Below are 12574 nucleotides of genomic sequence, written 5' to 3' on the forward strand. Positions count from 1 at the left end.
TCTGCTGATGATCTTCCCTGTAAAATTTAAAATTTTAGAAAACATTTTCGAGTCTTAAAAAGTATGATTAGATAATATAAATTGTACACCTAAAATATTTGTATATTTCAAAAAGTATCAACTTTTTTACTTTAAGAAAAGTCGCAAAATTAAAATTTACCCTCACAAAGTTTGGAGTAAGATGAGAGTTCTATAAATAGATATTGTGGTAATGGCTAGGGGAGGAAGCAAAATGACAATGAATATTAAAAAAATTACTAAAAAAGTCATAAACTTATTGTTTTTGAGTCAATTCAGTTATAAACCTTTCAATTTGGCAAATTTAATCCTAAATCTTTTAATGTTTTGTCAATTTATTTCAACTTAACCATGTAGACGCCGGGCATCTTTCTTTTCCTTCTCTTCTTTTGTTTTTTTTTCATTGTAAGCCTGCGATGGGCAAGGCCTCGCCAGGCATGGGCGAGATTGACCACAGTGAAAGGATAAAAAAGAAAAAAAGGAAAAGAAAAGAAAAGAAAATTTTAAAATTTATTAAAAAAAATATCAACGCAAGCTTTGGCCCGTGACATGAAGGGCAGTTGGCGTCCACACTGGCGATGGACTACATTGTTAAATTCTCAAAAGATTTATGACTACATTAATCAACTTGAAAGTTTAGGACTAAATTGATACAAACGTAATAGGTTTAGGATTTTTTTTCATAATTATCCCATGGATATTGAATTGCTTGTTATTCATACTCGCCAAGGGGTTTTCCAATTATTTATAGTTACAATAACCATTGCAAATTAAAATTATATACTTAAAATTAGACCTAAATATTACTTTTTGAATAGTACCAGAAATCATCGCCATCATCGCAATCATCGTTAGTAGTATATATATCATTTCTGTTTTTATTATTTCTATTGAAGGATTAAATCCTTAAGAAGGAATTACATAAACCCATGTTATTTTTTACATCAAGAAAATCTTAAAAAAGTCGCGATCCTTTATGCTGCTATTAATAGATATTTTTTTAATAATTAGAAAAAAAATAAAATTTAAAAGCAAAAAAAACCCACCAATGGCGCACTAATTTTCAGTATTTTAGCCTAATTAAATTAATAAAACCTGGACAAAAATGGAAAATTGTGATCCCAATTTCTCCTCGCACTGTTGTGCACAGGAAGCACTCTCTATCCCTCTCTCTCCATTTCTGCAAGTTCATGGAGGAATCCGAACCCTAACACCTCCGAAGTTCCCTCCAATGGCGATCGCATCTCCTCCCAGCTTCTCCGCCTCCTTCTGCTGCGGCCGCGCCGACTCCGCCGCCAGCCTCGCCCGCTCCCCGCCGATCGCCGCCGCGTTCCCCCACCACCCCCCTCCTCGTCGGCGCCGCCTCGCCGCCTCGGCGCGGCTCAACTCCTCCACCCCCTCCGGCGCCGGTAGCGGGTCCGTCTCGCCGGATAACGGCGACCTCAGCCAGTACGAGCTCCAACACGCGCTCTCCCCCGCCGCCCGCCGCCGGGGGGGATCGCCGGTGTTCGTCGCGCTCCCCGCCGACGCCGTGGGCCCCGGAGCGGGGCAGGTGAGGCGGAGGAGGGCGATGGCGCAGTCGTTCCGGGCCCTCGCGGCGGCGGGGGTGGAGGGGGTGGTGATGGAGGTGTGGTGGGGGCTGGTGGAGAGGGAAGAGCCTAGGGTTTACAATTGGGATGGATATTGGGAGATTGTGACGATGGCGAGGCGCTGTGGATTGAAGGTTAGGGCAGTGATGGGGTTTCACCAGTGTGGCACTGGTCCTGGGGATCCTAACTGGTTGGTGTGATTTTTATGCTTTTCGATATATGCGTGATCTGTATTGCTTGTGATGATTGATTGATGGATGCAATGTGGCTCACCAATTATTTTGAACTGTTTGTTAGGATTGAGAGGCATATCACTTAGAATGAAGTCAAGGGCTTTTGGTTTGATAGGGTGCTGTATGAGTTGGGGTTACATGATGTTATTCCGAGTCCATAAGCAATAGATGAGAGATCTAAATCTTTTAGAGAAATGCGGGCAACACGAGGTTTGTCCCAGAGAGAGAGAGAGAGAGAGAGTATTGCTACCATGAACTTCTAGCACGAAATCTTCATCTGCATCTGCAGCGAATTGGTGATATAATGAGGTCCTTTGCATACATGACATCTGCATTGGCTTGTTCTTGTAGAGTGCGCAACCTTACTTTGATACCACTTGTAGGGTATGCGGAAGCATTATGTTGGTAATACGAGAGAATTGTAATAGACAACTCGAGATACACTTGTTATACCAAACTGCGGTACAAGTATAACAATCAAATGTTATCTCACACAACTATTGCAATATATTTTCTCTCACCACACTCAAAATGCTCAAAGCAATACTTGCTTATACAGATACACACTCTCAACTAATCTGTAACTCTCTCTGTCTGGCTGCGTTGCCTCTCTCTCTCTCTCTCGAAGTTCACCTTTTGCATCTGGTGACCTCTCTCGTTGGCTCTCCGGGACGCTCTTCTACAACAACAACTACAAGCTGTATATAGATGCATGAACCGACTCAGCCTTGGCCGACTTCATTTGCATATGGACAAGAGGTGCACACCAATGTTGACTTTTCCTTCAATTACTTGCTGTTGAAGGATATTGACTAACTTTGAATTTGCTTATTTTACCGGCTTGAAAGGAATGCTGTCGTGTCTTCCAGCGTGTTGGAGTTCGTTCATTTTGTGTGCCCCCTGCTTTTCTTTCTCTTTGTTATTCTTGCGGCTTCTATTAGGTGTTGACTCCAACACTCCCCCTCAACACCGAATACTCTTATCATATAGCATCTGGTATTCGTCTTCTTCAGTTGCCTCTACGACTACCGACTTCCGACTGGGCCTTGTGAAGCTCAGATTTCATCAACGCCATTTCAATTTGCGCATCAGTCTCTTTTTCTTTCTTCGCAGTCTCCCCACTCAAATCTTTTGCAAAAGTTTTTAGATTGCATCTCATGCGGTCAAGTCACTCTTTCATGGTTTTCATTTCATGCTTCAATTGATTCAACTCCATCTGAAGCATTTCGGTGTAGACATCTCGATCCTTTTTCTCATAGGGCTTCTTCTCTACACTCTTCCATTGATCCTTGCCCTTTAGGATCTTTTTCTCTGGGCAGCATTCTTGAGCTTCTGCAACTTCTTGAGCTCATACCAGAGCTTCTCATGCTCTCTTTCTTTTAGCTTGAGCTCCTTGTCCTTTTGCCTCAACATTTCGTCTTTCTCTTTCAATATTTTCTGCATCTCTTGCAGTTCCTTCTCAAAGCTGCTTGTTGAAGCTACTACTTGCTTCTTCGAGTTTTCCCTCGACTTGCTCTTCTTCGGGGACATCTTAATGGCTATCACATCATCTGTCTCGATGATATCGGTGGCTTCGAGCTCTTCTTGCTCCTCTGCCACAATAGTCGCTTGAAGACTCCATTCTTCTTTACTGTCGTTCTTCTTCTTGAAAGAAGTTGTTGCATTTCCTTCTTCTCTCCTGAACCAATAGACTCTAGCAAAGTGACCTACTTTGCCACAGATGTAGCACCGTCCGCTATGCCTTCTGTTGTCCTTGTCGCGATCTTGGTGAGCTCCCCTTGGCTGAGTGCTTCTCACTGCGGGTCGCCTCTGCCAGTGACTTTTCCACTGCTTGCCATCTCTAGCGTCAGTGCCATTTCTCCTCTGGCTCTTGAAATCTCGTTTAGAACTTTCATCATTCAGGGCACATGCTAGCACCACATCTTTGTCATCATCGAAGATATGTGCATGTTCCGTCACCTCTTCTTGACATTCGGGTTTGTAATGTCCGAATTTATTGCACTTAAAACACCTGATCTTTGATTTGTCACATGTTTTATACTTTTTGGTGAAATTCAAAATTTCACCTCTACCTCAGGCACCTCCATGACCTCGTCCACTTGATAATCTCCTCGACTTGAGCGAACCACCCAACTCTACAGTGCTTGCTCGGGATACGAACTGATGGATTTCTGATTCATTCTTTGCTCATGCGAGCATAATGAACCCATCAACTGCTCCATTGTCATGGTTGATATATCTTGGCCTTCTTCAATTGTCGCAACAACGTAGTCAAATCTCTTAGTCAAAGACCTTAAGATTTTTTCTACAACTCGAACATCTTGGAGTCCTTGACCATTAACCCTCAGTTGGTTAACAATAGTCTGCACCCGATCAAAGTATGCCGAGATTGATTCAGAGTCATTTATGCGTAAAGACTCGAAATCTCCTCGAAGTGTTTGGAGCCGCACTCGCTTGACACGATCATTACCTTTGTAGGATTGGCAATATATCCCATGCTGCTTTTGCAGTCTCCACGCTCAATATTTTTTCAAATATCGTCTCCTCCATGGCTTGAAAGATTGTAAATAACGCTTTCTGATCTTTCTTTCGGGTTTCCACCAATAAATCTTTCTCCGTCTTTCTTAAAGCATCGAATGCTTCAGCATCGGCCAATCTAGTGTAGCCATTCTCCACTAGGTTCCACAAATCTTGCGATTTGAAAAGAACCTCCATCTGGACGGACCAATTATTGAAATTCCTTCCGTTCAACTTTGGAAGTTGTAATTGAACAGAACTTGTGGATTCCATTGCTAGCTCTTTTACCAATTGTAGAGTGCGTAACCTTACTTTGATACTCCGGTTCCTAACCTCCTAGGCTCTTGTACTCTGGTCCCTGGCCTGCTAGCTCTGATACCAATCATAGAGTGCGCAACCTTACTTTGATACCCCTTATAGGGTATTTGGAAGCGTTATATTGGTAACACGAGAGAATTGTAATCGACAACTTGAGATACACTCGTTATACCAAACTACGGTACAAGTATAACAATCAAATATTATCTCACATGACCATTGCAATATATTTTCTCTCACCACACTCAAAATACTCAAAGCAATACTTGCTTATACAGATACACACTCTCAACTAATCTGTTTATCTCTCACTCATAGAGAGCAACTCTCTCTATCTGGCTGCGTTGCCTTTCTCTCTCTCTCTCTCTCTCTCTCTGTCTCTGTCTCTCTCTCTCTCGAAGTTCACGTTTTGCATCTGGTGGCCTCTCTCGTTGGCTCTTTGAAACACTCTTCTACAACAACAACTACAAGCTGTACATAGATGCACGAACCGACTCAGCCTTGGCTGACTTCATTTGCACATGGACACGAGGTGCACACCAATGTTGACTTTTCCTTCAATTACTTGCTGTTGAAGGATATTGACTAACTTTGAATTTGCTTATTTTACCGACTTGAAAGGAATGTTGTTGTGTCTTCCAGCGTGTTGGAGTTCCTTCATTTTGTGTGCCCCTGCTTTTCTTTCACTTTGTTATCCTTGCGGCTTCTATTGGGTGTTGCCTCCAACAGTTCTGTCCTATGTCACTGACATTTCTACAAGAAAGTCATTAAATTGATAACGATTTTTTCAACCATGATTTGTTGTCCCTGATTGTGAAGCTATCGTGCCTAGAGCTTATGCATGATCTGGTGTTTGATGGAAAAATTTCTGCAGTTACCTAAGTTTCCCTAAAAGGAAATCATACCAAGTCTTATATGCATACTATGTGATACTTTTTGCATGATACCTTGATATAGGTAGTCCATGAAGTTTGTTCTTGGAAGTTTCATTCTACTCAATTGAAGGATCTCTAGCTCAGTTTATTTTTTTTAATGTACTGATATAATGTCAATTTTTTTGGTCATAACTTTTCTCTTTTCTGTTGATTAACATTTTCTCCGGCAAATTAACAGTACCCTTTGACTGATTTGTCTTGCTTCAAAATTATACGGATTTGGTCAGTGCCGTTTTATGCCATAGTCTTATTTTATGGCTCCGATACCTTTATGTTATTGTAGGATACCTCTGCCTGTTTGGGTGCTTCAACAGATGGATAAAGACCCTGATATAACTTATTCAGATAGATTAGGAAGGAGGAGTACGGAATACATTTCCCTAGGATGTGACATTCTTCCTGTGCTGCAAGGACGATCACCCATTCAAGCATATGCAGATTTTATGAGGAACTTCAGGGACGCATTTAGGTCCTTTTTTGGCGATGTCATAACTGTAAGATCATATGATATGTTTTATAGATACCTAAATCCTAGATTCAGTTGCCCATTCGTTAATCTTATTCTCTTCAGGGAGTTCAAGTTGGGATGGGTCCTGCTGGTGAATTAAGGTATCCTTCATGTCCTTCCCACAAGCTGATGTGGGCTTGGCGGTCACGTGAACTTGGAGAGTTTCAATGCTATGATAAGGTATGAATGCAGGGAAATTAAGCCTATACTGTATTTGCACAGAAAATGTTTCAATCAGGCTTTAGTTCTTTTGTACCTGGTTGCTTCTACTGGTCTCCACTCCTTTCCCCATGCATGGGCCTGCTCTCTCCTTTTCTTTTGTCTTCTGGTTTTATAATCCTGAATTATGACTTATATTGACATTGTTATTGTTTCCTTGCTCTGGCCAGTATATGCTTGCATCATTAAACGCTTGTGCACGAGAGATTGGAATGCGTGAATGGGGAAGTGGAGGCCCTATTGGCACTGGCAATTTGATGCAGGACCTGGAGAATACTGAGTTTTTTAAAAGTGATGATGGCTCTTGGAATACAGCCTATGGTAAATTTTTCCTTGAGTGGTACTCGGGGATGCTGCTTTTGCATGGAGAGAGGATATGCAGGGAAGCTGAGACGATCTTCCGCGGCATTGAAGTGAATACATCATCAAAAGTGGCCGGAATTCACTGGCACTATGGCACAGAGTCTCATGCATCTGAATTAACTGCAGGCTATTACAATACTTCAACGAGAGATGGCTACCTACCAATCACTCGCATGTTTGGTAGGTATGGATTTACTTTATGCTCTACATGCTTTGAAATGCAAGATGTGGAAGAGAAGCAGATGAACCCGGTCAGTAGCCCTGAAGGCTTTCTCAGACAGCTCCTTTTGGCTGCTAGGGTCTGTGATGTATCCCTTGAAGGTGAAAACTGCACAAGCAATTTAGATGATAGGTCATTTCAACAGGTCCTAAAAATGTCAAAGCTTTACTCAGATGGTCTAGAAAAGCCGTCCTTTTCATTCAACTTTGTTAGGATGGATAAAAACTTGTTTGAATACAACAATTGGGTGCGTTTTTCTCGATTTGTTAGGCAAATGTCTGTTGCCAATATTTTTCGAGCCAGACTAGGCTCTCCAGATATTCATTCTTCAGCAGCAGATTCTGCGAAACTCGGATTTGCTTTTGCCTACAGCTGAGGAAGCCTCCTCCCTGCCTAGTTGGATATTTATTTTACCCATGCCGTCTGATGTATATTCTCATACGGAATTCAACCTTGGTGTAGTGTTGTGAAATGTGTAGCAATACCCATTTTTCACAGCCATTTTATGCTCGTCACTGAGGAAGAGAACTGTTTGGTGTATAACAACTTCATAATGCCTTACCATGATTTTTCAAATGGCAGGCCTATATTGTATACACATCATTTTGGAATCTATATTCCTTGATTGGCAGATACTTTGTTGGATGCTCATTTCATTCATGGTTTCGCTGTGGGATTGCTCGGGAACGACCACATTTCAAATTGTCTTTTACACATGGGGCCATCCAACTGATTGTGAGATCACAATTCGCAATACGTCCGGTCGCTAGTGGCTTAAAGTTCAAGATAAAAGGGCTGAGAATTTGTGTTTTCGGAGCTCCATGAGGGTAAAATTCTGATAGACCAGATGAATAATGTGAAGAAGATGTCCATACTAATTTCTACTTTCTAGTAAAGCAAGGTTGGAGAAAGGGTATAATGGTGAGAAAATGATGTCAATACCATTGGAAGGGTCAAATCAAACGAACTGTTTTCGTACGATAAGAGTTAACAAAGGAAGAATTGCCTAAAATTCTCCAAAATTTTTTATACAAGTCGCATACAATCTCTTTGCATCTGCTTCCTGCCACACTAACAAAAAGAAAGTGGTACAACATACAAACTATATTTACATTCCTATAGTCATTACCCTGAGCTTTCACAGGAGCTTCCCAGGTTCGCCATCACATCATGAACTAACAGCCTGACCATATTACAGCCAGATGATCGCGAGATGTCCATGCATTCTTGCCAGTCTGCATCGCAGGCTATCAAAACCCACTCCTGATCGTCATCAAGGTATTTGATATCAAAGGTACCCACCTCTAATTTCAGCCTCCTCGCCACTTGTTCCCTCAGCTCCACGATACTAGAACTCAGTGATATCCTGAATCTTATAATGTCTTCTCTGTACGTAGCCTTGATGGTCACACACGTCATGTCTTGCCTAGGTGTAGCGCGAGGCGTTGTTGTAAGAAAAGTTGCCGCTTGTTTGGAAGCCATATCAGAGGATGGGGGATTCGTCCAGCTGGACTCTGGGACCCGATCTTCCAAAACTGCATCTGCAACTGATGGACACAGATTTCTCAAATCTTTTGAGCTTCCAGTATCCTCAATTAGCATTCCTCCAAATGGTTCTTGAAGTTCTGTAACTACTAGAGCATCAGGCATTGAATATGCAGCGGAGAAGTTCAGCGCATTTGTCAACTTAAACATCATTTCTGGAGAGCCCCCTCTTTTTACGCATTGATCATTGTGTGGAGAATCAGACTGATCCTTCACGGGCAAACTTTCATTGGCCGGACTACCTTGGCACGAACCATGAGAAGTGGGTGTACCGGCACTCTGTTCCCTCGAGCCACTTCTAGATTTAGATCTGCTTGATGCTCCAGCAAATTCTGGTGGAAACCCGCCATGCTCGTTTGAGAGTTGCTCCTCGTGAGGCACCCTCCCATGAGATTTATTTTGCATCGCAGCATCTTCATCAGTTCTGGGTAACTTGGATGGGGACGGATTCATCCTTTCACCTTGTGCTTCAAGTACCTTGGCTTCGGGTGGGTTTTGCTCATTGGACCCTTTCAAACTGGAAGGCCAAGAAATAGAACCAACAGCAACGGGAAGTGGACTTGTAGCTAAAGCACTTATACTGAATGTTTCTTCAGCACCTTGAACAGATTCAATGACATGCTTCAACTTTGATAAAGAACGGTTGACTTTGCTAATTTTGCGGGATGGCCACCTTGAAATCCCATGCTGTCTGCAGATTCGTTTCATTGTTGTTGGGCAAACTGGAAAGAGGCAAGAATACAACTTTAGATATAAAACAAGAAAATGCAATCAAATTCCTATGCGAGGCGAAACACCAAATAAAAACGATGAGATAAATAGTGGCCAATGGAAGCAAGAGAAATTGATCGTACCGCCGAGGCTCTTTGCAGCATCTTTAAGGCTGCCAGTGAAATATTCCTGAAGAACCTCAAGGCTAATACATTTCTCAGCCTTTCCTCGCTTCTTCTCAGATTTCTTTTTCATCACATTATTTTCTGGAAAAGTAACAACATCCTCACTTGCAATTGCTATTACAGGATTGACTCCATCATTGGTTGCATCGATGACATCCACCAGCAGCTGCTTTGATGAATCTAACAGCTTTGCCGCTCCTCCGTTTGGCAAGTAATCGGGTCCAGCCAATAATTCTGTATATGTAGGTATTTGAAGATTGTCAACTCTCGAATCAAGTCTCTCATTCAGCACAGCTTCAATAACTTCAATAGAGTTGTCCTCCAGTTGAAGTGTTTTCCCAGAAGCAACCATAAGACTCTTGAAATGATTCCTCATTGTAGACAATAAAGAGCTCAATAATGACTGCTGCTCACTATTATCGGTGATGCCAGTGGGCAAGAAAAATTCTAAAACATAATCATCATTTCCAGTATAACTACTTCGTAAGCAGATTGCAAGACAACTGGTTAACCCAAACATTCGTGCATAATGCACTAAAGGGTACTCGGTTTTGCAAAATTGGGTGATGTCTTTGCAGAAGCAAGAGTTCTGGGACAAGAAAGCCCTCCCAGCGACCCCCTGACCCTTTTGTAAGTGATGCTCAACACAAGCTTCCCGAAAGCCCCACATATGAGCATCTACAACATAAAATGCCACATCAGTTGTGGACATGCAGACTTGTCCCATGCAGCTACCATCAAAGCTAGAACAACTCTTTTTCAGGCCACCACCATCAGCCAGAACACTGCGATGCCGACACGGGACCCAGGTTTGAGCCAGAGGTAGCTTGTGGGTTTCACATACGGCTGTCAATATCTCTAAAATTTCAGCCAATGCATTGTGCCGCCCTTCATTGCATATCTGGTTTCAAAAGCTAAAGCATGTAAGAAAAGGCAAACCACAGTATCTTGATATCCAGCATTAAGTTGGGGATGTGGTGCAAACTCGGCGCATTTTACCTGTAGGTTTGAATGATCCAGGATTTCAGAACTTTTCAAGTTCACTGCCTGCAGAAAACTGAAATTGTATGACTGCCAATTCTTGTAATGCTATCTTTTGCATTGTGATTAAATGATTAACTACTATCAGAAACTGACAGCCAACAAATTGATGCAATAAAGAATGAAACTGTCACCAATGCCAAATAAGAGAATTTCAGAAGAAAGAAAAGCATGATTCTTAAACAAAACCCAACCTCAAGTGCTTTGCAGACTTTATCAACCACCGGTGCGTAGTTAATCTTCTGTGAAGTCATTATGAGTTCAAGCACGCCAACACAAGATTGCCCCGATGGTTCAAAGACGGGCAAAGCCAAGGTTCCTTGAACATTATAATGAAGAGCATGATCAAGCCTCCAATATTCTTTGCTGGTGTAGTATTGTACATTAGGAGTCCATTCAGGCAGCTTTTGCCGGAAAACACGACCAGGAAGCCCCAATTCTCCATCGTTCTCCCCGTCCACAGAAAACAAATACGTCAGAGACACCATTCTGTACTGGTGAAGCCCATTCGTATTAGGACCGAGAACGAAGGGTTGCCCTGAAGTCGTAAGGACATACCGACCACCATTCTTTACCGGTGCCCAAACCTGAGCTAGAACATGCTGTTCAGTCGATTCTTTGAAGTAACGAAGAGCCTGGGTCATCCTTTCTTTGATCTTACAGTATCCATCAGGATTTTCAAATGCCTTGAGCGCCAAAAACAGTGACGGCAGCTTTTTACGATCATCATCCTCAGCAGGGGCTTCAGTCTCTGAATTTTGATGATCTGTATATTTGGAAACAACTTCTCAGTCACAACTCAGTTAGCGTGGCTTCACAGGCAATTGCAGACAGTTGGAACAAATCAAACTTCAAGCAAGAGGCGACTTCGCAGTCGAGAGAAAGGACTCTCAGAATTCATAATTCTCACACGATAATATGAAATCAGGTAACACAAGGGGTCGAAGTGGCAACTAGCCACTGGTTTTGGAGACAGGAACAACCCCACCATTTCAATTCAAACTCCTTGGCTTAGCAGGAAAAAAACATCAGAATTTGAATCCCAAGTTTTTTCGAAGCGGGAGAAGACAAAACTGAATCGTCAGACGAAATTTCCCGATCAGTCAAAGGGGAAAGAAAAACCAAGTACCATACAACGAACTCAGGTGAGTCCCAAACAAGGAAAAATCTCGACTTTTTCCAAAGATCGCAAAACCAGAGAAGACAAAAAATAAGCAAGTGAACGCAGGTGGACAAATAGTCAACCCTCAATTCTCAGCCTCAGATGAAAAAAAAAAAAAGAAGCTTTTTAACGACCCAAATACAGTTCAATCAATCGCAATCCGAAAAACCCGACTCGAAACCAAAAGAGAACGAATCGAACTCAAGACTCACATGCGACAAAGTAATCGGAGAGGCCGATCCCGGCGGCGGCTCCCCCGCCGGCTGCCGTGGCGGCGGCGGCGGCGAGAAGCTTGTCCTCGGACCCGCCGGAGAAGGCCCAGAGGGGAGAGCCGGGCTGCTCGGAGGCGGTGGACAGGAAGAGGGGAGACGCGGGGTTCGCGGCGAAGGGGAGCTGCTGATCCATCACCACCGGCGGCCAGGGCGCGTAGGCATCGAGGTCGAGGTCCATGATCATCGACTCCTCCCTCCTCGGGGACGCCGCCGCCGGCAGCGGATCCCCCGGGCTCAGCCGCCGCCGGTGGTGGTGGCTGCGGTCGGGGCCGTCGCCCTCGCGCTCGCGCATTTTCTCGGGAAAACGACGGGATTTTCCGGGAAAGTCTCACGAGTGGAGGAGACGGGGAGGGTGGTCCTTATTCATTTTTTCTTTCTTTTCCCGGTCGAGCCTTTAGTAGTGGAATCCGAACAGTTGGGCCAGTTGATCGACAAGCGATAAAAAATGACGAACGGGGGAAAGTGATTCTCCGCAGCAACCAACCACCAGATATTGTCCAGAAAGTATTTATTCTCAGGTAAAGGAACGTACAGCCAACTTGGGGGGTTGGGCGGGCCTGCGAGCACCTGCACGTTAAACAATGAACGAAGTCCCGTAGGTCCTAAGCAAGACCTTAAATTATTTAGTCTGAGGCCTCTTGCAAACCTCGGCACCCCTCAGACGATAAACATCGAGGGTAGAACTGAGTACCGGGATCGAAAAACATACAACCAAATAGGGGGCTGGGTGTGCGGGCA

The 12574-nt window shown here is 43.4% G+C and overlaps 2 protein-coding genes across 2 annotated transcripts; one reads left to right on the forward strand and one right to left on the reverse strand.

Moving 5' to 3' along the window:
* The first annotated feature begins 1131 nt into the window (after positions 1-1131).
* Positions 1132-7551, forward strand: LOC115661732 (beta-amylase 1, chloroplastic-like). Its single transcript, XM_030583934.2, has 4 exons — positions 1132-1797; positions 5894-6104; positions 6182-6298; positions 6508-7551. The coding sequence occupies exons 1-4, from the start codon at positions 1250-1252 to the stop codon at positions 7294-7296; spliced, it is 1665 nt and encodes a 554-aa protein (XP_030439794.2). The 5' UTR covers positions 1132-1249; the 3' UTR covers positions 7297-7551.
* A 356-nt stretch (positions 7552-7907) lies between these two features.
* Positions 7908-12382, reverse strand: LOC115661734 (protein NLP7-like). Its single transcript, XM_030583936.2, has 5 exons — positions 11777-12382; positions 10597-11168; positions 10361-10408; positions 9320-10262; positions 7908-9187 (listed from the first exon to the last, which is right to left on the reverse strand). Exons 1-5 carry the CDS (start codon positions 12126-12128, stop codon positions 8046-8048), a joined length of 3057 nt encoding a protein of 1018 aa, XP_030439796.2. The 5' UTR covers positions 12129-12382; the 3' UTR covers positions 7908-8045.
* Positions 12383-12574: the final 192 nt, after the last annotated feature.

This window comes from Syzygium oleosum, unplaced genomic scaffold, assembly GCF_021117445.2.
Source record: "Syzygium oleosum isolate NSW1041296 unplaced genomic scaffold, Sole_v2.1 Sole_v2.14, whole genome shotgun sequence".
In the NCBI taxonomy this organism is placed as follows: Eukaryota; Viridiplantae; Streptophyta; class Magnoliopsida; order Myrtales; family Myrtaceae; genus Syzygium; species Syzygium oleosum.